The sequence below is a fragment of the Trachemys scripta genome, chromosome 24, assembly GCF_013100865.1.
Source record: "Trachemys scripta elegans isolate TJP31775 chromosome 24, CAS_Tse_1.0, whole genome shotgun sequence".
NCBI classification, from domain to species: Eukaryota; Metazoa; Chordata; order Testudines; family Emydidae; genus Trachemys; species Trachemys scripta.
In genome coordinates this window covers 2728160-2750349 of record NC_048321.1, presented here as the reverse complement: position 1 = coordinate 2750349, position 22190 = coordinate 2728160, and the positions used below count along the sequence as shown (strand labels likewise).

General features: G+C 62.0%; 2 protein-coding genes across 6 annotated transcripts in view; both read left to right on the top strand.

Annotated features, from left to right (window-relative positions):
- The first annotated feature begins 992 nt into the window (after window positions 1-992).
- PROSER3 (proline and serine rich 3) lies at window positions 993-11279 on the top strand. Of its 5 annotated transcripts, XM_034756513.1 has the most exons (12): window positions 994-1215; window positions 1580-1688; window positions 2056-2333; window positions 2538-2680; window positions 2792-2856; window positions 3290-3378; window positions 3611-3741; window positions 3943-4124; window positions 9013-9738; window positions 10033-10210; window positions 10539-10620; window positions 10782-11279. In XM_034756513.1, exons 1-12 carry the CDS (start codon window positions 1205-1207, stop codon window positions 10849-10851), a joined length of 2064 nt encoding a protein of 687 aa, XP_034612404.1. In that variant the 5' UTR covers window positions 994-1204; the 3' UTR covers window positions 10852-11279. The 5 variants fall into 5 exon arrangements, with proteins under 5 accessions (XP_034612408.1, XP_034612404.1, XP_034612407.1 ...); XM_034756517.1 differs by lacking the exon at window positions 9013-9738 and having other exon boundaries at window positions 993-1215; XM_034756515.1 differs by lacking the exon at window positions 1580-1688 and having other exon boundaries at window positions 996-1215.
- A 949-nt stretch (window positions 11280-12228) lies between these two features.
- Window positions 12229-22190, top strand: part of ARHGAP33 (Rho GTPase activating protein 33) — a gene marked incomplete in the record, with an annotated part of 52543 nt that continues 42581 nt past the window's right edge. Inside the window, 3 exon segments of the mRNA XM_034756630.1 lie at window positions 12229-12685; window positions 17635-17724; window positions 21996-22090. Of these exon segments, the coding sequence (XP_034612521.1) occupies window positions 12437-12685; window positions 17635-17724; window positions 21996-22090 (434 nt within the window).

The following is a 22190-nucleotide window of genomic DNA, read 5'->3' as shown; positions in this document are numbered from 1 at the left end:
CAAAAAGAACAGGAGTATTTGTGGCACCTTAGAGACTAACAAAAATTTATTTGAGCAAAAGCTTTCGTCAGCTACAGCCCACTTCATCGGATGCATAGAATGGAACATGTAGTGAGGAGATATATATACATACAGAGAACATGAAAAGGTGGAAGTTGCCCTACTAGGGTTACCATATCTAACAAATAAAAAAAGAGGACCCTCCACTGGCCTTGGCCCCGCCCATTTCCCCACCCCCAGCCCCGCCCTAACTCCGGGCAGGTGAGGGGTGGTAGCCTCCCCTCCCGGGCTCCAGCTGCGCTGGGAAAGCACCGGCCGGGGGCGCAGGGTCTGGGGGCTGCCCGGCAAACCGTGAAGCCGGTAGCGCTCGGGCAGCCCTTTCCGCGTGGCTGGGAGTGGGAGGGAGGAGGGGGCGGAGTTAGGGCGGGGCTGGGGGTGGGGAAATGGGCGGGGCCAAGGCCAGTGGAGGGTCCTCTTTTTTTATTTGTTAGATATGGTAACCCTAGTAGGGCAACTTCCACCTTTTCATGTTCTCTGTATGTATATATATCTCCTCACTACATGTTCCATTCTATGCATCCGATGAAGTGGGCTGTAGCTGACGAAAGCTTTTGCTCAAATAAATTTTTGTTAGTCTCTAAGGTGCCACAAGTACTCCTGTTCTTTTTGCGGATACAGACTAACATGGCTGCTACTCTGAACCATGGGATATGTAGTCATGGGCTGCACAGACACGCCTGGCGGCCATTTTTATCGAGTGGCCGGTGGCGCGCTGTACTGACCCATGGGAGTTGTAGTCAGTGGCCGCAGTTGTAGTCAAACCATTTCCCCAACGCGACAGCGATCATAGTGACCTCGTTAAAAGAGGCGCGGGGTACCGTGGGAGCATAGTCAAGTGGCGCTGTGCCTCATGGGAAGTGTAGTCAGGACTCGCCCACACACGCCTGGGCGGCCATTTTGAGCGGCGGGGAGGGGGGGGAGGAGATCCCGGACAGCGTGGTGCATTATGGGACACACGCCCAGTCACCCCCTCCCCTGCCGGCTTTACCCGACATGCCTGGCGGACGTTGCTAGGTGACGGCTTGGGCGGCAAGTTCGGTTGGGGGAGGGTCGTGGGTCCTGGGGATTGCTGGGACAGAGGGGGGAGCCCGGACGCCTGGGTTCCCAATACCCCCGCGGGCCCGCACCTCAGGGACCGGGAAGGATGGAGTCCAGGTACGGTCCTCGCGAGATCGGGCCCCGCCCCCGGGTCCTCCCGCGGCCTCTCCCGCCTCCCCAACCTCCGCCCCTGGTCCCCTGGGGCGCCCTGCAGAGCTGCCTGCATCCCAGCGTGCTCAGGCCGTGGGGGGCCGATGGTGTCTGGTCCCGGGGTGTGTGGGGAATGGGGGGACGATGGTGTCTGGTCCCGGGGTGTGTGGGGAATGGGGGGACGATGGTCCCGGGGACTGGGAGGGCGATGCTGTCTGGTCCTGGGGTGTGGAGGGAATGGGGGGGAACTGGAGGGGTGATGCTGTCTGGCCCCAGGGGTGGGGTTGACGGGGCTGCCCTGAGAACCTGCTAATTCCTCTTTTGCCTGCAGCACGGCTCTGTTCTCCGTCCAGGAGAGCCCCTTCTCCATGAGGAGCCCAGCCCGGAGCCACTACCACCCCTCACCTGCCCGCCTGCCCGGCCCACAGCACCAGTGCATGGTCCGGTGGGGGAGGGCGTGGGAAGGTGTTGGGGGGCTGGATGGGGGGGAGCGGGGTCATGCTGTGTTGTGGAGTTTGGGGGAAAGCTGGGTTGGGGTGGGGGCTGCAGGGAGGCATTGGGGGTGCTGGGAAAGGCTGTATTTGGGGGGTTGGGGGAAGCTGGGTTGGGCTGTGGGGGGTGCTGCAGAGGGGAGCTGCATCACATTCGGGGTCTGCAGGGGGGAGCTGGGTGAGGCAGGGGCGGCTATGGGGAAACCGGTTTGGGCTGTGGAGGTCTGTGGGGGCCCCATCGTGACAGAGATGGGGGTGCAGTTTCTGCCCAGGCTGGCTTGCATCGCACCCCTGAGCTTTCTCCATTTCCCCCCAGACCCTGAGCCCGGCCCGCCTGCTGACCGGTGTCCCTGCCCTCGCCCCGCACCGATGGCGCCCCCCTGAGCCCATGGCCTCCAGCCCCCCAGACCTCAGCTTCCTGCAGGGCTCTAGCTGCCGGGGGACAACTCTGGACTTGGACTCCACCAACCCCTTCCCCGAATCGTGGTCCTCAACCGAGCGCAGCTCCTCTAGCACCCCCCAGGAGGTGCCAGCCTTGAGGCAGTCCCTGGGCCCCCTAGCCTCAGCCCAGGATGGGGAGTCCATCATTGCCAAGTGAGCTGCTCCCAGGGCAGTGGGGTCTGGTGGTTAGGGCAGGGGATGGGAGCCAGGACTCCTGGGTGTTATCCCAGCTCTGGGAGGGGAGTGGGGTCTAGTGGCTAGAGCAGGGGAGGGGGGGATTGGGAGCCAGGACTCTTGGTTTTAGGCCTGGCTCCGGGCAGGGAGGGTGACCATTAATACCATCTCCTTTCCCTGCAGGTACATAGAGCGTTTCCGCCATGGGCAGCCGAGGAGCCGCAGCCAGCGCCAGGCGCCCCCCGTCCCCACAGCCAGGGAGTTCTGGTGGCTGGAGCCAGCACCTCCCTCTGACAGCTCCACCCCGAAAGGGGGGGCAAAGCCAGGTACCCGCCCTTGCTGGGCAGGGGTCCCCCACTTCCCCTGCTTGAGGTCCCTGCAGGTGGGGAGCTGGTTGGTTCCTTGGCCCCTCCTTTAACTGGGCCATCTCCTTACAGACTGTGCTAAGCTGGAAGAGGCCAGGCCAGGATGGGCACTTGTTAGCCCCCCGCTGCGCTCCATGGTCAGTATGTTGCTTGCAGGGAGGCAGAGCTGGGGGGCACCGGGCAGCTACATAGCTAGGGAGAGGGGCAGGCTGGCTCTGGGGTGCCCCTGGGACCCTGCCCAGCCCCTCTCTCTCCACTCTGGGGATCTCTCTGCCCCTGGGTCCCTGTCCAGCCCCTCTCTATTCACTCTGGGGATCCTACCCCATCCCCAGGAGCCTGCCCAGGCCTTCTCTATCTGCTCTGGGGATTCCCCAACAAGACCCTGCCCAGCCCCTCTCTATCCATTCTGGGGATCCCACCCCACGCCCGGGACTCTGCCCAGCCCCTCTCTGGGGCAGCAGGGAACCATGTCCCCTGGCCAGCTTTGTGGGGGACAGTCCCTGGTGCTACCAGCCCCCTGGGGCCTGATCGTGGGGCTCTTCCCTGCACTGCCCGCTCACTCTCTTCCAGGGGGGCCCCTCAGACACCTCCCCACTGGAGTCGCCTGACCCCGACAGTCACAGCCTGCAGGAGAGAGCCATTCGGCTGCTGCTGAGAAGGTATTGTCCTGACACACACCCCGCACTGGGTATTCTCCCCCCCCCCCCCCCCCGGCAGCCCCTTCCCTGCTGTGTACACATCTCCCCGCCCCGCAACACACACCACTGCTGGGTACCCCCCCGCCATACTGGGTATTCCCCCTCCAGCCCCTCCTGCACACTGGGGAGAGGCAGGATGCCTTCCAACGGACAAACCCTCTGTCCCCTCTAAGCTTGCCTGCTCTTCCTGCAGTGAGTCCTCCCTGAGCAGCACCATCCCTGTCAGCTCTGAGGGGCTGCGCTCCACACCTCCATCCAGCACTGCGGACTCAGACCAGGCGCTTCCCTGCCCCTCTCACCTCTCCCTGCTGGAGCCCTCCCCAGGTAGGAACCGAGGTACTGGGCCTTTCCCCTCTTGGGGGCACCGGCTCCCATCTGGCCCCAGGGTGGGGACTAGCTGGCTCGAGGAGGAGAGAATGGAACACAGAGCCTTTCCCCTCCAGGGGGCACCGGCTCCCATCTGGGCCCAGAGCGGGTTATTCCCTGTCTCTTGTTCCTCCTGTGACACCCTTTATCTTCCCCCAGAGCCCCTGCCCCTTGCCTGCTGGCCTCCTGCCCATATCCCACAATGCTCCTCTTCCACTCGGCCGGAGGATGACATCCTGTTCCAGTGGCGCCTGCGTCGGAAGATGGAGCAGGCAAGCCAGGCCGGCAGATCGCTGCCCCTGCTTGGCTGGAGGACTAAGCTGGCCCGGGGCCCAAGGACGGTAGGAGCCCGGGGGTGATTGGGGGGGATGATTCTGGGAGACCTGCCTCTCCCAGCGGGGATCATAGGGGCACAGCCATCTGTGGGGCTGTTCCCTGCCTGCCCTGCCCCAGAGTGTTGGGAAAGTCAATCTACCCTGGGGTCATGTCACGGACTCTCATGCCCCGTGCTCTCTCGGCTCTGTAAGGTCCCTGGGAGGAGCTCCTCTCAGCGTGACAGCCCTTCTTGTGGGTCCACACACTCTTCGGGGGTTAAGCCCTGCGCTCCAGCGCCTCTTGGACCTGCACCTCTCTGAACCTTCCGCTCGCCCATGTCTCGCCATGGACCCCAGGGCCTCCACACCCAGAGAGAGCAATGCAACCCCGATCTCTACCCTGCAGTGACTCCCAGCCAACGTAATACAGGAGGGTTTATTGAGCATCTGAATCCAGCACAGGCAGTTCTCAGGGGTCTTGAGCCTGGCCAGTCTCAGTCCTGTGGGCTCAGGCTGCTCTTTGTCCCCAGCCCAGCAGCCCCCTGGCTGGAACCCAGCCACAGGGGTCCTCTCTCCTCAGCCCATTGTCCTTCCACAGGCCAGAATCGGCTGACTGCCAAGCTGGGGGGACCTACCAGTCACTAGGGTACCCAATCTCCAGGCAGTTGTCGGGGTCCTGACTGCCAGGCGAGGTAACACCTGCTCCTCTCCAGCAACAAACTCCCTCCCACCACCTCATTAAACACGTAGCACACAGGGGAACTGAGCCACAGACAGCATTCATGCAAGACACTAAGAAAATCCCCCCGCTTCATCATAGGTCACTCTACTGTCTCTGTGTAACCCCCCACTCAGAGCACCCAGCGCTCGCCCTGCCACAGCGCTGTCCAGCCTGTAGCCCACTGGACCTCGCCATCCACTTCTGTGCCCACCGCTCAAGGATGAGGATAAATTGGAGGGGGACCAGAGAAGGGTTCAAGGGTTAGAAAACCCACCTGAGAACGACAGATGGAAGCCTGGTCTGCACTACTCGGTTAGGTCGACATAGGCTGCGTTGGGTCGACCTAGCCGCGGAAGTGTCATCCCTAAGCCCTGGGCGATCAAAGGTAGCCAGCTTACATGGGCACACAGTCGCTGTTCAGTAACTGCAGCAGCCATGTGCCAACGTAAGTTAGATCAATGTCATTTTGTAGCATAGCCGCAGCTTGAGTCTATAGGTTAACGAAGGGAAGGTGAAGGGGTGACTTATCCCAGTCTGTGAGTGTCTACGTGGGGGAGGAATGTGACATCCTGGGCTCTGCCACCACACAAGGGCTGGAAGGTGAAGCTAGTCCAGGGCAGCCTGGAAATAAGGCATACGGTGCGAGTAAGTAATCATTGGAAGGATTTTCCAAGGAGCGGGGGCATTTGCTGTCACCAACAAATTGTAGAACAAGGTGGGAGGTTTTTTTAAACACCTGTTTGTCATGGGTGCATAGGATCGGGGCTCCCACATTAGAACTGTCCCTGGGAGGAGCCCCTGTGATGCACCATACACCCAGCGACTTGCTCTTTCGTCAGGGTCAGATGCAGCCTAGGAAGGCCTTAGGCTGGTGCAGAGAGCTCAGGGTTCAAACATAGCCAGGCCAAGCCTGTGACAAAGTGAGAATTTTCCCTTGTTATGTTGTATGAGAGTCTTACTGTTTTGCATGAATGCTGTGTGTGCCTCGGTTTCCCTGTGCATTGCACCAGTGTCTAGGTGGTGGGAATAAGGGTGTGTGACTTTTGTGGGGGCTGATCCTGCTGCCTGCAGGAATGCTATGGCTGCCCCTTTGTAACCTGAGACCCAGGAGAGGGATACGACCAGGTGACTCTTGGCCCCGGATGCGAGACAAAGGCCGGAGGAGGAGCAGTGGGCAGGGCAGGGGCCAGGCAGCTGGAAGTCCCTCTCCTCTGGGCTGGCTTGGGGTGCGGGGGGGGACAGGACCAGAGCCCTGACTCTGGGCTCCCCTTCCCCCAAGATGGATTTGGCTGAAAGTCATGGATTTCTGTGCTAACAATTTCTGTTCTACGCTGTGTTGCTGTCGACTAATAAACCTGTTTTACGGGCTGGCTGAGAGTCACGTCTGACTGAAGTTGGGGTGCTGGACCCTCTGGCTGCCGCAGGAGCCCCGCCCAGGCGGACTCGCTGTGCGAAGTGCACAGTGTGGAAGGGGATGCTGAATGCTCCGAGGTCAGACCCAGGAAGGTGGAAGCTGTGTAAGCTTCTTGCCTTGGAGACAGTCTGCTCCGAGAGAGGAGGCTCCCCCAGAGTCCTGACTGGCTTCGTAGGGAGTAGTTCCAGAGCATCACCTGGTGACTCCATGACAAACCCCAAGCCCAGCCACATTGTAATGAACCCCACATTCCAAGCCTGTCTGTCTGAACATCCAACCGACTTGGTCAGGTCCCAGGGAGAGCCCCCAGACCCTTCCAGCAGCTCTATTCCCCCCACCTCGCACTTTCCCTGTCCTCTGTTCTCCAGCTGGGTCTCTGCTCTGTTCCCTGTGGAGATTTCAGAGTAGCAGCAGTGTTAGTCTGTATCCGCAAAAAGAACAGGAGTACTTGTGGCACATTAGAGACTAACAAATTTATTAGAGCATAAGCTTTCGTGGACTACAGCCCACTTCTTCGGATGCATCCCTGTGGAGAGGTGGGGAAATCCCGCTCTGGGGCGCAGCCGCGTCCTGCTGACGGCTTGCCATTGTCTTCTATGCTTTTCCATTGATACAGGGCCTGCCTTGGCCAGTCCTTTTGAAGGATCCGAACTCCCTTCATACCTTTGTCTCCTCTCCCAGCCCACCCTGAGAGCAAACGAGCCTTTTCCGCTGTCATGGAGTCACAGTTCGGTTGCTCTGGAACTGATCTGTATGAGGGTCAGCCCAGACTCTGGTGTAACAAGTCTCTCTGCAGGGGCCCTTCCACCAGAGCAAGAAGCATCTTCAGCTTCGGCACTTCCTGGAGCCGATCTCGGAGCGTTCAGCCCCCTGTTCACCCTGTGAGCTCCCTGCTGTGAGTCCACCTGGAAGGGACACCTGGGGACCCTCACCCCCCCCAAAGGGCCCTGCACCCCCACTCCGCAGTCACAGGGACTCAGCCAGAAGTGTGACACAGGAGGTTTATTCATCAATGGGAACACAGCGTAGGACTGATCTTGTTAGCACAGAAATCAGGAATGTTGTTTCAATAGAGTCCATGGGGGGGGGGCAGAGCCCTAGCCTCTACCACCCCACCCCCAGTCCCAAACCAGGAGACTGATCCTTTCAGCTGCCCATTGTCCCCTCTCCTTCCTTTGTCTCTTTCCTGGGCCAGCAGGTCCCTCTGGTCTTGCACCAGCACCTCAGGCTGGTTCTTGCAGAGAAGGGGAACTGGCCATCAGTTGCCAGGATACAAGGTGCAGCCCACCAGCAGTCACACCTGCCCTCTAGGGGTCTTTGCAACGATCACACCCCCTTATCCCACCACCTAGATACTTGAGTAGTATATAGGGCAGGGGTGGGCAAACATTTTGGCCTAAGGGCCACATCTGGGTATGAAAATTGTAGGGCGGCCTATGAATACTCACGAAATTGGGGTTGGGGTGTGGGAGGGGGCAAGGGGTCCGGTTGAGGGGGTGGGCTCTGGGGTGGGCCCAGAAATGAGGCGTTCAGGTTGCGAGTGGGGGCCCCAGGCTGGGGCAGGGGGTTGGGATGCGGAAGTGGGGGAGGGCTCTGGTTGGAAGTGTGGGCTCTGGGGTGGGGCCAAGGATGAAGGGCTTGGGGTGCAGAAGGGGGCTGGGGGTGGAGCAGAGGGATTTGGAGTATGGGAGGAGGCTCTGGGCTGGGGATGAGTGGTTTGGGTTGTAGGAGGGGGCTCTGGGCTGGGACTGAGGAGTTTGGAGGGCGGGAGGGGGGATCAGGGCTGGGGTAGGGGGCTGGGGCACATGAGGTAGTACGGGGTGCAGGCTCCAGGTGGTGCTTACCTCAACCAGCTCCCTGAAGTAGCGACATGTCCCTTCTCCGGCTCCTACGTGGAGGCGCAGCACCAGCCAGGTAGCTCTGTATGCTGCCCCATCTGCAGGTGCCTCCCTTGTGGCCAGTGGGAGCTGCAGAGCCAGCGCTTGGGGCGGGGAAAGCATGCAGAGCTCCCTGGGGGGACATGCGCGGAGTGGGGCAAGCTCCTGCTCCCCGGTGGGAGCTCAAGGGCCGGATTAAAAGGTGTAACTGGCTGGTTGCGGCCCACGGGCTGTAGTTTACCCACCCCGATAAAGGGGAAGCTGAGACACACACAGTATTCAGAGAAAACATTAAGAATGTTCCCATTTTGTCCCAACCCCCCACCGGGTAACAATGCATCATATAGGGGAAACTGAGGCACACATCGTCATAAATATATGACAGAAAATTCCCCTGTTGCCACGCAGCTCAAGGAATTCTTCAGTGCAGGTGTCGGGTTGTGTTACACAGACGGCCAGACTAGGTGATCACTACGGTCCCTTCTGGCCTTGGGATCTAGGAATCTGTAGCAACTCTTAGCTCCGCATAAGCAACCCCATGTCTGTGAGTCCCTCCCTTGTCCAGCTTGGGTCCCTGGGCTGGGCTTCCTGTTGCAGGTGAGCAGCCGACATCGGGTTTCCCCTCGGGCTGCTCTGGAGGGTGCCTTCCCCGCCACCTGAGCGTCTCCTAGGCACCCCCAAGCTGGGGTTGGCTGGCCTGTTGGTTTGGAGAGCGCCTTGAAGCTTGTAGCATTTCCCAGGGTTGCCATCAGGTGCGTCTCTCAGCGAAATCACAGACGATCCCGTGGTGACACACAAACGTTTGTGTTTTTAATGCAGTGAGCTCTGGCGATACTTAATGTTATTCCAGGATATTGCAGGCAATGCCCCTTCATCGGCACACTCCTCCCCTTATTCCTGCAGGGCGATGGGGTGTGCATGGCACGTCCTGGTGTTGGACTGCTGCCAAGTGCAGTGGCATGGAGGAGCGGAGATGCTGCTGCGTTCCCAGCGCCTGCTGTCCAGCCAGAAATGAGATCTGGCCTGGAGTGGGCACTAGGACCCTCTGCTCTTCGCCAAGGGATGGGGCACCCCCTGGAGGTGCCCTTCCTGAGTGCTAAGCCAGCTGTGGGGCAGAACCCCATAGCTGTCCACGTTCTGGGGCAGCTGGCATCTGCTGCCACCCCCTCCAGCACACCACAGCCTGAGGGAAATGGAGGAGGAGCTGCAGAGAGGTGGAGCTCCCAGGATGCTTGGCAGGGAATGGGACCGGCGGAACGTCCTGGCTCCCAGGATTCTCGGCGGGGAGCGGGACCGGTGGAGCAGCCCATCTCCCAGGATGCTCAGTGGGCAGCAGGACCATCGGAGCGGCCCGGCTCTCGGGATGCTCGGCGGGCAGCGGGACCGGCGGAGCGGCCCGGCTCTCGGGATGCTCGGTGGGCAGCGGGACCCACGGAGCGGCACGGTTCCCAGGATGCTAAGTGGGGAGCCTGGGCAATGGGTGTGGCACAGCACATACCTAAAGAGACCGAGCAGCCTTCCAAGCCTCAGCCGTGGCAAGACAGAGCTGCCACGAAGCCAGAGGCGACCCCCAGCTGGAGGAGGAGAGGCAGGAAGGGGGAGTCATCCATCCACAGTGCCCTGGGGCAGGTGCAGTACCCAGAGAGAGCCTGGCTGTGGGGAGTGGGATGGGGGCGTGGGCTGTGGAGGGAGCTCCTCTCCCACCAGGGGGCACTGTGGGGGGCAGGAGTGTGTGGGGAGCACCTGGCCTCCCAGCAGAGGAAGATGGGGCAGGGGTGCTGGCTGTGGGGAGTGGGGTGGGGTGGGGCGCTGGCAGGGTAGGGGAGCAGGTTTGGGGTGCAGGCTGCAGGGAGCATGATGGTGGTGCGGGCTGGGGGTGCAGAGAGCAGGGCAAGTGACCTCCCATCTCTCTCTCTCTCCCAGGTGATCTCTGAGAGGCTGTTCTCCCCCCCGGCATCCCACCTCCCCACCAGGGGACGCCAGTCAGGGGAGGGAGCAGTCTCCCCTCCAGAGCAGAGTGCAGCAGAGGAGCTCCTGGCCCCTGGCTCCCAGCACCCACAGCTGCTGCAGCTGGCGGTTCAGCTGCTAGAGGAGGCGGAGGGTGAGGGGGTGCAGGGGGTGACTGGCAGCCTGGGTAGGAGAGAGAGAGCTGGTGGGGTGGGGGCTCAGTGAGGAGTGGCAGCAGGAAGTGGGAGATCTGCTCAGGTCTCATTTCAGGCTGTGGGGGGGAGGGGCTCTGAGCAGGGCTAGGGAGGGATCTAGCCAGGGTCCCAGTGGAGGTGGGGGCTGGGGGGAACTGGATGGGATCGTGGGGGTGGGGGATCTTGCTGGGGTCTGAGCAGGGGTGGGGCAGGGGGTGTGAGTGGGGGCAGGTGGGATTTGGGGAGACTTGGCTGGGGTGTGAGCCATGCTCTCTCTGTCGCCCCCAGAATCAGATGGCACTGAGTTCGAGGAGGATCCACTGCTGGAGGTGCTGCGGGGCCAGCGGGAGGATCTGCGCAGCCAGCTCCGGTAATTACCCAGCGCAACACTAGGGAGTGCTGTGGGGCAGGGCAGAGGATGGCTGCTGTCCCCATGGGGCAGCTGCCCTGCCCCAGAGCTGGCCTGCCCAGCTCAGAGATGCAGCTGTCTGGGGCACACTCAGTGCTAATTTGTGCTCTCTCACTCCCCAGGGCCGTCGACATCGCAGTGTCCAGGCTCGTGTCTCAGGGCTTGGCTGAGCCGCCCGGCCGCCCCTGCTGAGAGTCTCCGGATCTCCCTCCCTCCAGGCCCTGCTCTGTCTGGAATCGGCCTTGGGGGGCCGTTAACAATATCCTGAGCCAGGGCGACTAGCTGTGAGTCCACGTGCCCCCATCTCGGGGCCGAGTCAGCCCAGAGCCAGAGGTGGGCGAATCTGCCAGCTCCCCTCAGGCCAGCTAGGCTACCTAGCACCGCCTGCACCTCAGCCAGGACCTCGCGCCCCTTGGGGGAGGGTCATTGGCTCATTGGGGGCACAGGAGGGAGCAGGGCGGGAGTGCTGGCTGTGGGCGGAGCTCCCAGCCCCCCCCGGCCTGGCCCAGCGGGGGGTGCTCTAGGGCACAGGTGTGCCTGGGGGAGCTGTTCCCTGGCCAGGTGTGGATGGTTTTTGCTGTTTTCTTAGGCAATGTAATAAAAGTGGGTTTGCTAATTGGCATGGCATGGGCTTGTCTGCAGCCGGCTCTGTGATGTGGAAATGGGGTCTAGGGGGTGCCAGCTCCCATCCGGCCCCATAATGGGGGGCTGGCTGGCTCAGGGGGGCAGGACAGGGGGACCTACAGCCCCCTACCGTCCAAGCCTTCCCTCTAGAGGGCACTGGCTCCCATCTGGCCCATGGCGGGGGGCTGGCTGGCTCAGGGGGGTAGGGAAGTGGCAGGGGGCTTTTCCTCTCTAGGGAGTTTGCACCCCCCCTGCCCCCCCGAAAGAGCTGGTGCTCCCTAGTGGGGAAGCCCCATGCCTCATCCTGTACCGCCTCCCAGCCCCCTGTGCCCAACTCTGCCTCTCCCTGGCCTGGGGCCAGCGCCCGTGTCAGGCCAGCAAGTGCCGGCTCCTGGCTCCCCCGGCCCCTCATAATCAGCCTTTTGTGTGTCCAGTCCTCAATAGCGGTGTGTGTGTGCTGCCCACCCCACGGCCCCCACCCCACAGGGCACCGCAAAGCTACTGCATCCTGCCAGGGCAGCTCTGCTGGGGGGAACTGGTTAGTGGGGCGCTAACTGAGGGGGCTGTGAGACACTGCCTCAGCTGGGGGTGTACCCCACTGCCCCCTGTTGGAGAGTGGGGTGTGTACACATACACACACCTCACTCCCTTCTGCTGGTTGGGATACCAGCTGCATTGCTGTGTGTCCTGCACCCTGTCCCGCTGGCAGCAGAGGGGAATTCTCCTCTGCTCCAGCCACCTCCAGTCCAGCAGAGTGATCCCTTCCCCCCAGCACTCTGGGGCTGGGCCCAGCTCGGCCCCGTGCTCAGGAAGTGAATGTGAGCTGGAGGCTAAATCGGGCTCCCAGCTCTTCAGCCCCAGCAGCCTGCAAACAGGAAGTGGGAGCCAGCAGCATTGGGGAGGGGGTGGGGGCAATTCCTGTCCCCACAGCTACTGGGGGGAGAAGGACAGGGGGACCTACAGCCCCCTGCCGTCCAAGCCTCCCCGCCTCCCAGCCCTGCTGGTGCCCCTCAATCCCAACCCTCAGCACCATTGGTGTTCTAACTTGGGGGGACTGGCTGGCTGCTGGGGGAGGAGGGGAGCTTTCCCTCTAGGGACGCCAGCCCCGATCCGGCCCCAGGGTGGGGGCTGGAAAGTTCGGTCCCATGTGCTGATGGTGCTTGTTGCCCCCAGCCCTCCGTTGTGCATGCTGCCCTGGGCAGTTCCCTGCAGGCAGCCTAGGAGGAACCGATCAGCAACTCGACTTCCCCTTTCAGCAGTGCGACAACGTGGTTTAACCTGTGGGTTCCAGCTTCCTGCGCTGGGCGGCCCGAGGCAGTGCAGAGTCACAGCTCTGCCAGAGCCCCCAGGCCCCACGCTGGAGCCCCCCGCAGCCTCGGACATGGGCTCTGAGCCCCCACAGGTAGGGGGACCTGGGGGGATCCCGCTAGTGCCCTGGACACCTGGGTCCCATGGGCTCAGCAGCGCCTACTGCAGAGTCCCCTGGGGGCGGAGACACCACCTGAGTCCGAGGGATCCCGGCGCGCTTGTTCAGTGTGGGCCTTCCCGCTCTGTCGCTTCCCGGCTCGCTCCCCGCTTGCTTGGGCTGCCACCTGCACCCATTTGCACTGTCTGCCCGAGAGACTCTGGCTGCCCAGTGGGGCAGTGCCTGGTTGGTCTCCTGCCCCTCCCCACATGCCTTCTGCCCGGGGACTCTCACTGGGTCAGTGCCTGGCTGGCCTCCTTCCCATGCAGTCCTTCGCTCCCTTCTTGCACATGCCCCCTCCTGCCACCCTACCACCTACCCCCTCCATCTGTCCACCCGCGTCTCCCCATGCGCCCCATCCATCTGCCCCTCCTCAAGCACCCCCACCATCCATCCACGCGCCCACTCCACCTTTGCGAGCTGGTGGGGGACGGGACTGACCCCAGAGGCCTGAAAAGGGAAACATCGCATCTGTCTGTGCATAGGGACAACCCAGGAGCTCCTAAACCACGCAGGGAGAGAGAATGGACACTCTCATTGGCCCTTAGCAGGTGGGGCGTCCAGCGCACATGGATTTGTCCAGAACAAATCATGTCCCTGACCCACTCTCCTCGGATAGGGCCCAGCCTTGGGGCAAGGGCGGCGGTTGATCTGAGCTATCTCCCCTTCAGTGAGGCTGTTGATATTGTTCCACGTGACCTGCTGAGCAAACCAGGGCCATGCAGCCTCACCGAGCCTGCTAGGGGGCAGGTGCCCATTCCCAGGGAGTCGGGTCAGTGGTTGGCAGTGAGTGGGGCCCGCCAGGATCAGGCCTGGCTCCGGTTCTGGGCAGTATCTTCATCAGGGACTGGGCTAATGACAGCTTGTAGCGTTTGTGGACAGTACCCAGCCAGATGGGGCACAAGTGCTTTGGCGGATAGGATTCGAAACCCAAGTGATCTGGAGAAATGGCCTGGGAGCCACCGGCTGAAATTCACGGAGGTCACGTGGAAAATACAAGGCTAAGGCAGGTCGATGCAATGCTGCCTGGTGTCACTGAGCCGACCGGAGAGCTACGCGGCACCTCCATGAGAGAGGTAGCGACATCCCTGGGAAGCACCCTTGGGTCGCCAGGGGTGCCGTATGCACTGGGGTTAGGCTGGTGCAGCTGTCGCTCGGGGGGGGGGGGGGGGTTGACACCCTGAGCGGCGTGGTTCTACCACTGCACAATTTGAATGTAGCCCTGGTCTGAGGGGGGAACCACTGCCCAGATCCCAGCTGGTGCTGCTAGTCTAGGAGAGTCTGCCAGAGAAGGAGCTGGGTGGAGAGTGGGTCACAAACTAGAGATGAGTCACCAGAGTAATACTAGTACCAAGCCAGCCCATCATTCTGGCTGGGTCAGCAGGGGCCTGGGAGCCACACAGGAGCAGCCCTGTGGCCGTGCTGAGGAGGCCTCAGTTGGCGTCCTGGGTCCGGTTCTGGGCCCTGTGCAACAGGGGTGAAGCGGCCGCTGGCAAAGCCCCAAGGAAAGCAACAAGGAGGAAAGGTCTGGGCGCCTGGGCAAGGAGGAGAGACTGAAACCTGGGGCTGGGAGGCTGGAGCTGAGACACCGGCTCTGACATGTTGTGCAGAGGGGCAGCCAGGCCTCTCGGCAGGACAAGGTGCAAAGGGCGGCGGTGCCACGAGGCCGGCTTAGGTTGCACATTGCATGCAGGGAGTTTGGCAGGTGCCATGGGGCGGGCAGGGGGTCCCGGCGCAGGAGGCTTCTCAAAGCAGGTCAGACAAAGCCCAGTCTGGGCTGGATGCCCTCTCCAGGTCCCTTCCAGTCCCACATTGCTATGGGTCTATGGTCCCTCCATCTGCCCCCCTCCACACATCTGCTATCCTCCCACCAATCTACACTGCCCCACATGCACCCTCCACCCATCCCCATCCATCTTTCCCACACCCACTCCTCCCTCCATCTGCCCCCCACATGCACCCTCCACCCCCCCATTCTTCCCCACACCCACCCCTTCCCTTGCTCACACACATCCTCTACCCCTCCATCCATCCGTCCTTCCCCACACCCAGCCCTCCATCCACCCGTCTCTCCATCCATGCCCACATGAAGCCATCTGTCCATCTGCATGTATACTTGTACACTCCCCCATTGGCCCTGCTCCCAGATGCTGGCCAGAGCCACTCTGGCTCCTGACACAGCTTCTTGCCTCCCTGGGCCACATGGAGCCCCACTCCCTGGAACCGGGGTTTCCCTCCGCCCTACGTCTGTGCAGCTGGCACCTGTGTGTGTGCGTGTGAACACTGCCCCCCCCCCCTGCAGGGGATGAGCCCAGCTCTGTGTGTGCTGTCCCCTGCTGGAGAGGCTGAGTCGCCCTCCCTATGTGTGTCAGTCACTCACTGACCCCCCAGTCCCTCTCCAACTCCTGCATGGGGGTCCTTTCTCCCCCAGCCTCCTGGGAAAGCCCCAGCCCATCTGCATTCCCAGTGGGTGGGGAGGGAAATCCCTTGTCCCCGCCCCACTTCCCAACACAGCCTTTTTTTTGCTCCCTCCTTTCCCACCCTCCCCACTTGCACTTCCCCCTCGGCTTGTCTCTTCCTTCTGCATTTCCCTCCCTGCCCTCCACCCAGCCTTTGTGCCCTCTGCCGCCAAGATCACCAGTAGGGAAACCGTGAATGTCAGGGACACTGGACTTTGGAGATCATGGAGGGGCAGGCCAGCTCCCCCTCCCCACTCTCAGCTGACCCAGGCAGTGTTGCAGGGTTGGTCACACGCAGGCAGCCCCCCCTTCTCCCAGCAACAGGCACAGGCTCTCAGCAGACCCAGGCAGCCTCTATCCTAACCACTAAGGCCAGAAGCTTTAGCAGCCCATGAAAGCTGAAGCTCTGTGGGACGTGATGCCACCAGTACAGCCACAGACCATGTTGGAGGTGACGGAGCCAGCTCCCAACTGAGAATCTGACAACCAGCTGGCTTGGGGGGCGGGGACTGGGCATGGGACCTTTACCCTCCAGGGGGCACCAGCTTCGATCCAGCCCCAGCCTGTGCTAGGGGATGTTGCTCTCAGACCCCCGAGCCTTGCTCCATCTCTAAGCTTGGCACGGAGGGGCGCTGTGCACATGACAGTGGGACAGACCCAGCTGGGCCCACAGACATACCTGGCAGAGCCCCACAGTGCTACTACCCCAGCCCTGCTCTCTGAAACCCGCTGCCCTGCTTGGCGAGTCTCAGTCCAGCTGGGGCTGCCCTGGCGGTGATCTCGCAGCCTCAGGCTGGGCAGGGAGGCGGGTAGGAAACCTCCGGAACAGCCGGGGGGCTGCAGGGAGCAGGGTGGGGGATTAGCAGGGGGCACGCTCCCCATGCAGTGAAGGCTGGCCCCAGTGTGGTGTCCCTGGGCGTCTCCTCCTCAGCTGCCCCATCCCAGAGGTGGCTGCATCTCATCTGTGGGCGAGCCATCCCTGTGTGGAATTATTTGTCACTGTTCCCTGGCTGCCCTGCCCCAGAGGTGGCTGCATCTCAGTGCCAGATGAGCCACCAATGTAGGCAGTGGTGCTGGACTATTGATAAAGAGGACAGTTGTGGCTAGTGCCAAAGGCAAGGGGGGATGTTCATGGTGGGGGCAGAGTAGCCTCGTGCACTGGGCACAGGTGAGTGTGCCCAGGAGGATGTAGGTCAGGGGTGGGCAAACTATAGCCTGTGGGCCAGATCCGGCCTGCCAGCCGTTTTAATCTGGCCCTCGAGTTCCCCTGCTCCAGTGCTCCAGCCAGGGAGCAGGGTCGGGGGCCACTCCACGTGACTCCTGGAAACAGTGGCATGGCCCCCCTCTGGCTCCTATGCATAGAGGCAGTCAGGGGGCTCTACTCTGCACGCTGCCCCCACCCCAAGTGCTGCACCTGCAGCTCGCATTGGCCAGGAACTGCCGCCAATGGAAGCTGCAGGGGCGGTGCCTGCAGACAGAACAGCGTGCAGAGCCACCTGGCTGCGCCTCTGTGTAGGAGCTGGAGAAGGTACATGCCACTGCTTCTGGGAGCCGCTTGAGGTAAACGACACCCAGAGCCTGCACCCCTGAGCCTCCCCGCGTGCCCCAACCCCCTGCCCCAGCCCTGATCCCTCTCCTGCCCTCCAAACCCCTCGGTCCCAGCCCAGAGCCCCCTCCATCACCTCAAACTCCTCATCCCCAGCCCCACCCCAGAGCCTGCACCCCCAGCTGGAGCCCTTACTCCCCTCCACACCAGTCCAGAGCCCCCTCCTGCACCCTGAACTCATTTCTGGCTCATACCCCCAACCAGAGCCCTCACCCCCTCCTGCACACCAACTCCAATTTTGTCAGCATTCATGGCCTGCCATACAATTTCTATTCCCAGATGTGGCCCTCGGGCCAAAAAGTTTGCCCACCCCTGATGTAGGTGCACAGGGCCCGGGCCAGCATGTGTGGCAGGGAGGCGCTGGCGTGAGACTTGTGAGCAAGTGTGCACAAGGGGATCTCAGTGCCATGAGCACAGCCATGCCAGCCTGCACCCAGCTCACCCTTAGCTCAGAATTCAGCCCACAGATTTAGTGCCGACGGGATCTGGCGACCCCCAGCCGCTTCCTGCTGCGGTTCCCAAATGCGGGCAGGAAGCAGAAGCAGCATCTGCAGGAGGAGTGAGATCTGATCCAGACAGCTTAGACCTCTGGGGATGCTTGCCCAGCACTGATGTGCAGTCACCTCAGGGGCAGTTGGGCAACAGCCGCACATAACACTGCACAGGGACGGCTTGCCCAGCACTGAGATGCAGCCACCTTGGGTGGGACAGCTGGGGAACACCCGCATGTAAGGCCGCAAAGGGACCTCTCATTAGTGTCCCTGTGTGGCAGGGACCCTGGTCACAGCTGGACCCCATCATTGACCCCCTCCCTGCCTCAGGATCTCCAGCCCCCCAGCATGCTGCGCCGATTCTCCTTGGTGGACAACAGCCAGCAGAAGTGGAAGCCCCGTCTGCGCTCACTCTCCACGGTAGGGAGCAGAAAGGGAACTTGGCATCCCCCCGACCCACCATGGGACAGGGGGGCAGGGTCTGGGGGGGCACGAGTGCTGGGGGGCAGGGCAGGGATTCCTGGAGGGGTCTGGGAGATGCACCACAATGCTGCTCCCTGATCTCTCTCCAAAGCACAGCCCCCCAACTTCTCTGCCCTGACACAGATTTGCAGCCCCTCTCCCGAGGAGTCCCCCCAGATTGGTACCCCTGAACCCAGACAGTCCCCCCAACACACACAGAGCAGGCCCATCCCCCCAGCAGGGGGCAGCAGGGACTCCCACACTGACTCGCACAGGTCCCCTTCCCCGCACAGCTCCCCCAATCCCTCCTGACCCTCAATCCTTTCCCATCCCCCCACCTGTTACAGACTTCATGCCCCCCATCACTTGCAGCCACAGCCCTGCGTGGAATACCCTGACCACCCCATAGCCTCCCTCCCTCTCCCCCCACCTTCACCCTGATTAGTGTCCCCCCACAGCCCCCCTACACCCCCCACCCTCACGCTCCCCTTGCAGCTCCCAACCCCCTCATTGGTGTAATCCCCTCCCCACACCAAATACCCCCGGCACTGACACCCCCCACATCCTAACTTGTCCTGTTCCTCGCACTGGGCAGATAGTGGGCTGGGGGGGGCTCAGGTGGGGAGGAGGAGCTGAGGGGGTCAGTCTGTGGAGAGTTGGGGCTGGGAGTCAGTCTGTGGGGGGGGCTGGGGGTCAATCTGTGAGGCACTGGGGCTGGGGGGTCAATCATGTGGAGCACTGGGGGTCAGTCTGTGGGGGAAGGGGCTGAGGTCAGTCTGTGGGGGGAGGCTGGGAGGGGTTTGTGCTGTATCCTGTGCTGAGTGACATAGGAGCATCTCCCCCCCCCCCCTTACCAGCCCTGACACTGCCACCAAGGGCTTGGGTCTTGGGGCAGAGCTGGGAGCCAGTCCTGGCTCCGGCAGAGGAGTGGTTGGGGGTGGGGTGGGGACTGGGACTCCTGGGTTCTCTCCCTGGCTCGGGGCGGGGAGTGGGGCCTGGTGGTTAGTGGGGGGCTGGGACTCCTGGGTTCTCTCCCTGGCTCTGGGAGGGGAGTGGGGTCTGGTGGCTAGAGTGAGGGCTGGGACTCCTGGGTTCTCTCCCTGCCTTGGGGAGGGGAGTGGGGCCTGGTGGTTAGAGCGGGGGTTGGGAGCTGGGACTCCTGGGTTCTCTCCCTGGCGGGGGTGTCCGTGCGGCCGGGCTAACAGAAGCCCCTTTGTGCGGGTTGCCCAGCTGCTGGCGCCCGGCCCATTGTGCCTCTGCCCCTCTGCATCTCAATGGGAACGTACCAGCGGGCGCGGGGGGGGCCTCTACCCTCCCAGCCCCCCACCCTCGGGGGCGCTCCCTGGGACCCCTCCCGGTGGGGCTGGACGTGGGGGGCACCCCTGGATCCTGTCCCCCGCCCTGCTCTCCCAGGGGCTTTCCCGTTCTCTCTTTCCCCGCGCGGGGTGGGGGCTGAGAGAGCGAGCGCCCCTGCTCCCCCGTCTGTCTGTCTCCGTCCGCCTCCCCCTCCACGCCCCCCCCCCCCCTCCGGCTCGTTCCCGGCTCGGAGCCCGGCTAGGCTCTGTTCTGGGCATAGGCGCTGACCTTGCGCCCGCCCGTCCCTCTGTCCGTCCGTACCCCCCCTCCCCGTGTGTGTCTCCCCTCCCCGTCTGCCGCCTTCCCGCTCTCTCCAGCTCCTTCACCCTCAAGCCCCATTGTGCCTCTCTCGACCCATGGCCATTGGGAGCTGACCGCCCCCACCCACGCTCCCTCCCGGGGGGGGGGCTGCGGATGGGGGTCCTGCCCCCCTAGATGCCGCCCCCCTCCGCACGGCTCCGGCCCCCACCCCCGGCTTCTCCTAGTGGACCGGAGACACAATGGTGGTAAGTGGGGAGTTTATTGTCTGGGCTGACGGGGAGGGGTCCCCATTGGATTGTGCCCCCATGTTTGTTTAACTCTCTACCCACCCCAAAATGCTGCCCCCGGCGCCAACGCTCCCCCCACATGCACCTGTTCCTTAGCCCCACCCACATCCCAAACCCCATATATATATTTAGGGTCTCCTCACCTGCACCCCTAATCCCCCTTCGGGGCGTCTCTGAGATTGGGGGATCTATTCCCCATACCCCACAATCCCGCCTCGGGGCATCTCTCAGATGGGGGTTTATGGAGTTTTGGTTGGTGTCTCCCCCCCCCCATAAACCTCCCTGACCATAAAGATTTGTGGGGGATCCCCACCCCCACAGTGCACACCTCTCTCACTTTCGTGTTTGTGTGGGGGGGGCGAGAGATTTTGCAGGAAATCCCAAATTCCAAAATCCCCACACCCCCAAAATTCTCTTTTTGGGGGCCAAGGGAATCACCCCATAAATGCTCTGAGTTTTGCCATAAATGCTCTGAGTTTTGCAGTCCCACTCCCACGCTGTAGGTATTTTGGGGTGCCTGGTTTCTCTCATCAGTTTTTATTTGGGAGGGCTATAATTTTTCTAGCTGTCTTACTCTGTATTTTGGGGTCTTGTCCCCTTTCTGCCTGAAATCACCTGGCACCCAATCTTAGCCCTCCATGAGGGGTTGTGCTCTCCACTTTTGCAGAGGAAATGGGGGGGTCTCTGTTAATCCAGTGGGGGGATATTCAGCCCCCTAACCCCGAATGATGCAGCTAGGTGGGGGAAATGGGGACACACACCAGAGTTGTGGGGGGAGAGAGCCCCAAACTATTGGGGTGGGTTATAAGGGGGCCAGATAGGCTGGGGGTGGGTTATGGGGAAGCAGCTCGCCGAGGGGCAGGGATTGGAGGTTCAGCTAGGTAGGGGGTGGGAGATAAGGGGGGCAGCTGGGCTGGTGGGGAGTGATCTGGGGGGCAGCCGGGCTGGGGAAGAGGGAACTGGGGTTTGGGGGGGCATCTGTGCTTTTCCTGGGTCCCCGTGGGAGGAACTGGGCCATTGCAATGAGCTGTTATGTAACCCCCACCACGTGTCTTAATCCCCCCCCACGTGGAGGTGGCAGGAGTGCAGGGTGTGTGTGTGTGTGTGTGTGTGCCTCCTACGCAATCCCTTGTGGGAGGAAGGGAGGCAGTTGGGGAGCAGGGATATGACAGGTGTTTCTGGGGGTCGGTTCCTTGGCAGGGGGATGGGATGGGAAGGAGCATGGGGGGGGGTTACCCTCCTGTGTCTGTCTCACCCTTTGTCTTCTTTCTCCCTCCCCCAGATCTGCTCTGTTGGGCTCTGCCCTCCCCCCCAAGCCCAGGCACTCCCTTCCCCACATGGCATTCCCCACTCCCCCCCTCACCTATCCCACTTGGAGAGAAGGGCCAGTCCAGAGTTCTGGGCCTGACCTGGTTCTGAGGCCCCCCCCCCCGGATCAATAACCGGAGCCTCCATGCAACTGACAGAGAGGACATGGGCTCCGATCCAGCCCCAGGGCAGGGAACGGGGCACGGGGTCTTTCCCCTCTAGGGGGACACCAGCTCTGATGCAGCCCCAGGTTGGGTTGGATTTTGCGGTGCCATTTGGGGTTCCATATGCATTTGGGGCTGTCAGGTGCGGTGACTTCTACCCCTCGTGAGCTACCTCCGCCCGTGCCTGTACTCCTCCCTTGCCACCCCTCAACAAGGTCCTGCTCCCAAATCTGTCTGGTGGGGATAGGAGGGGAGATGTCCCTTTCCCAGCAATCCCCCAACCTCTCTGGGCAGTGTCAGGGATTTGGGGGTGATGGGGGGCTGTCTCAAAGGATAAAATGGGGAGCTGCAGGAAGAGGTGCGGGTCATGGCAAAGAATATCTAAGCAGGCAGCTCGGGTGTGAATTATTGACAGGAAACCGGATCCATGGAGATTGTTGCGCCGTGGGCTGCTAAAACCAAAGGGGATGGGATTACATGGTGCAGGGGGGAGAACTGGGACAGTTGTCATATAGCAGGGATGCAGCCACCTCTGGGGTGGGGCAGCATCTCAGTGCTGGGTGAGCTGTCCCCATGCAGCATTATGTGCGGCTGTTCCCCAGCTGCCCCAACCCAGAGCTAGCTGCATCTCCGCACCGGACAAGTCATCCCCATGTGGTGTTATGTGCAGCTGTTCCCCTGCTGCCCTGCCCCAGAGCTGGCTGCATCTCTGCACCAGACAATCTGTCCCCGTGCAGTGTTATGTGCAGCTGCTCCCCAGCTTTCTCCCCCCTGTGGTGGCTGCAACTCGGCTTTGGGCTCCTTTTGGGGGATGGTAAATTGGTGCTGAGGTCTGTTTGATTTGCCCTTGCAGGCCCGCAGCACGGACAGTCTGGACAGGACGGGGGATGGGCCGCTCCGCCCTCTGGGGAACACAGCCGCCAGTGTCAAGGGGAAAGCTCCCAAGAGGTAAGCAAGGGGAGCCCTGTTCCGGGAGAGGCGTTCCTAGTGGTGAATGTGGCATGATGCGTGCCTGGCCCGTCCATGCAATTGGGGAGCAAGTGGGTTC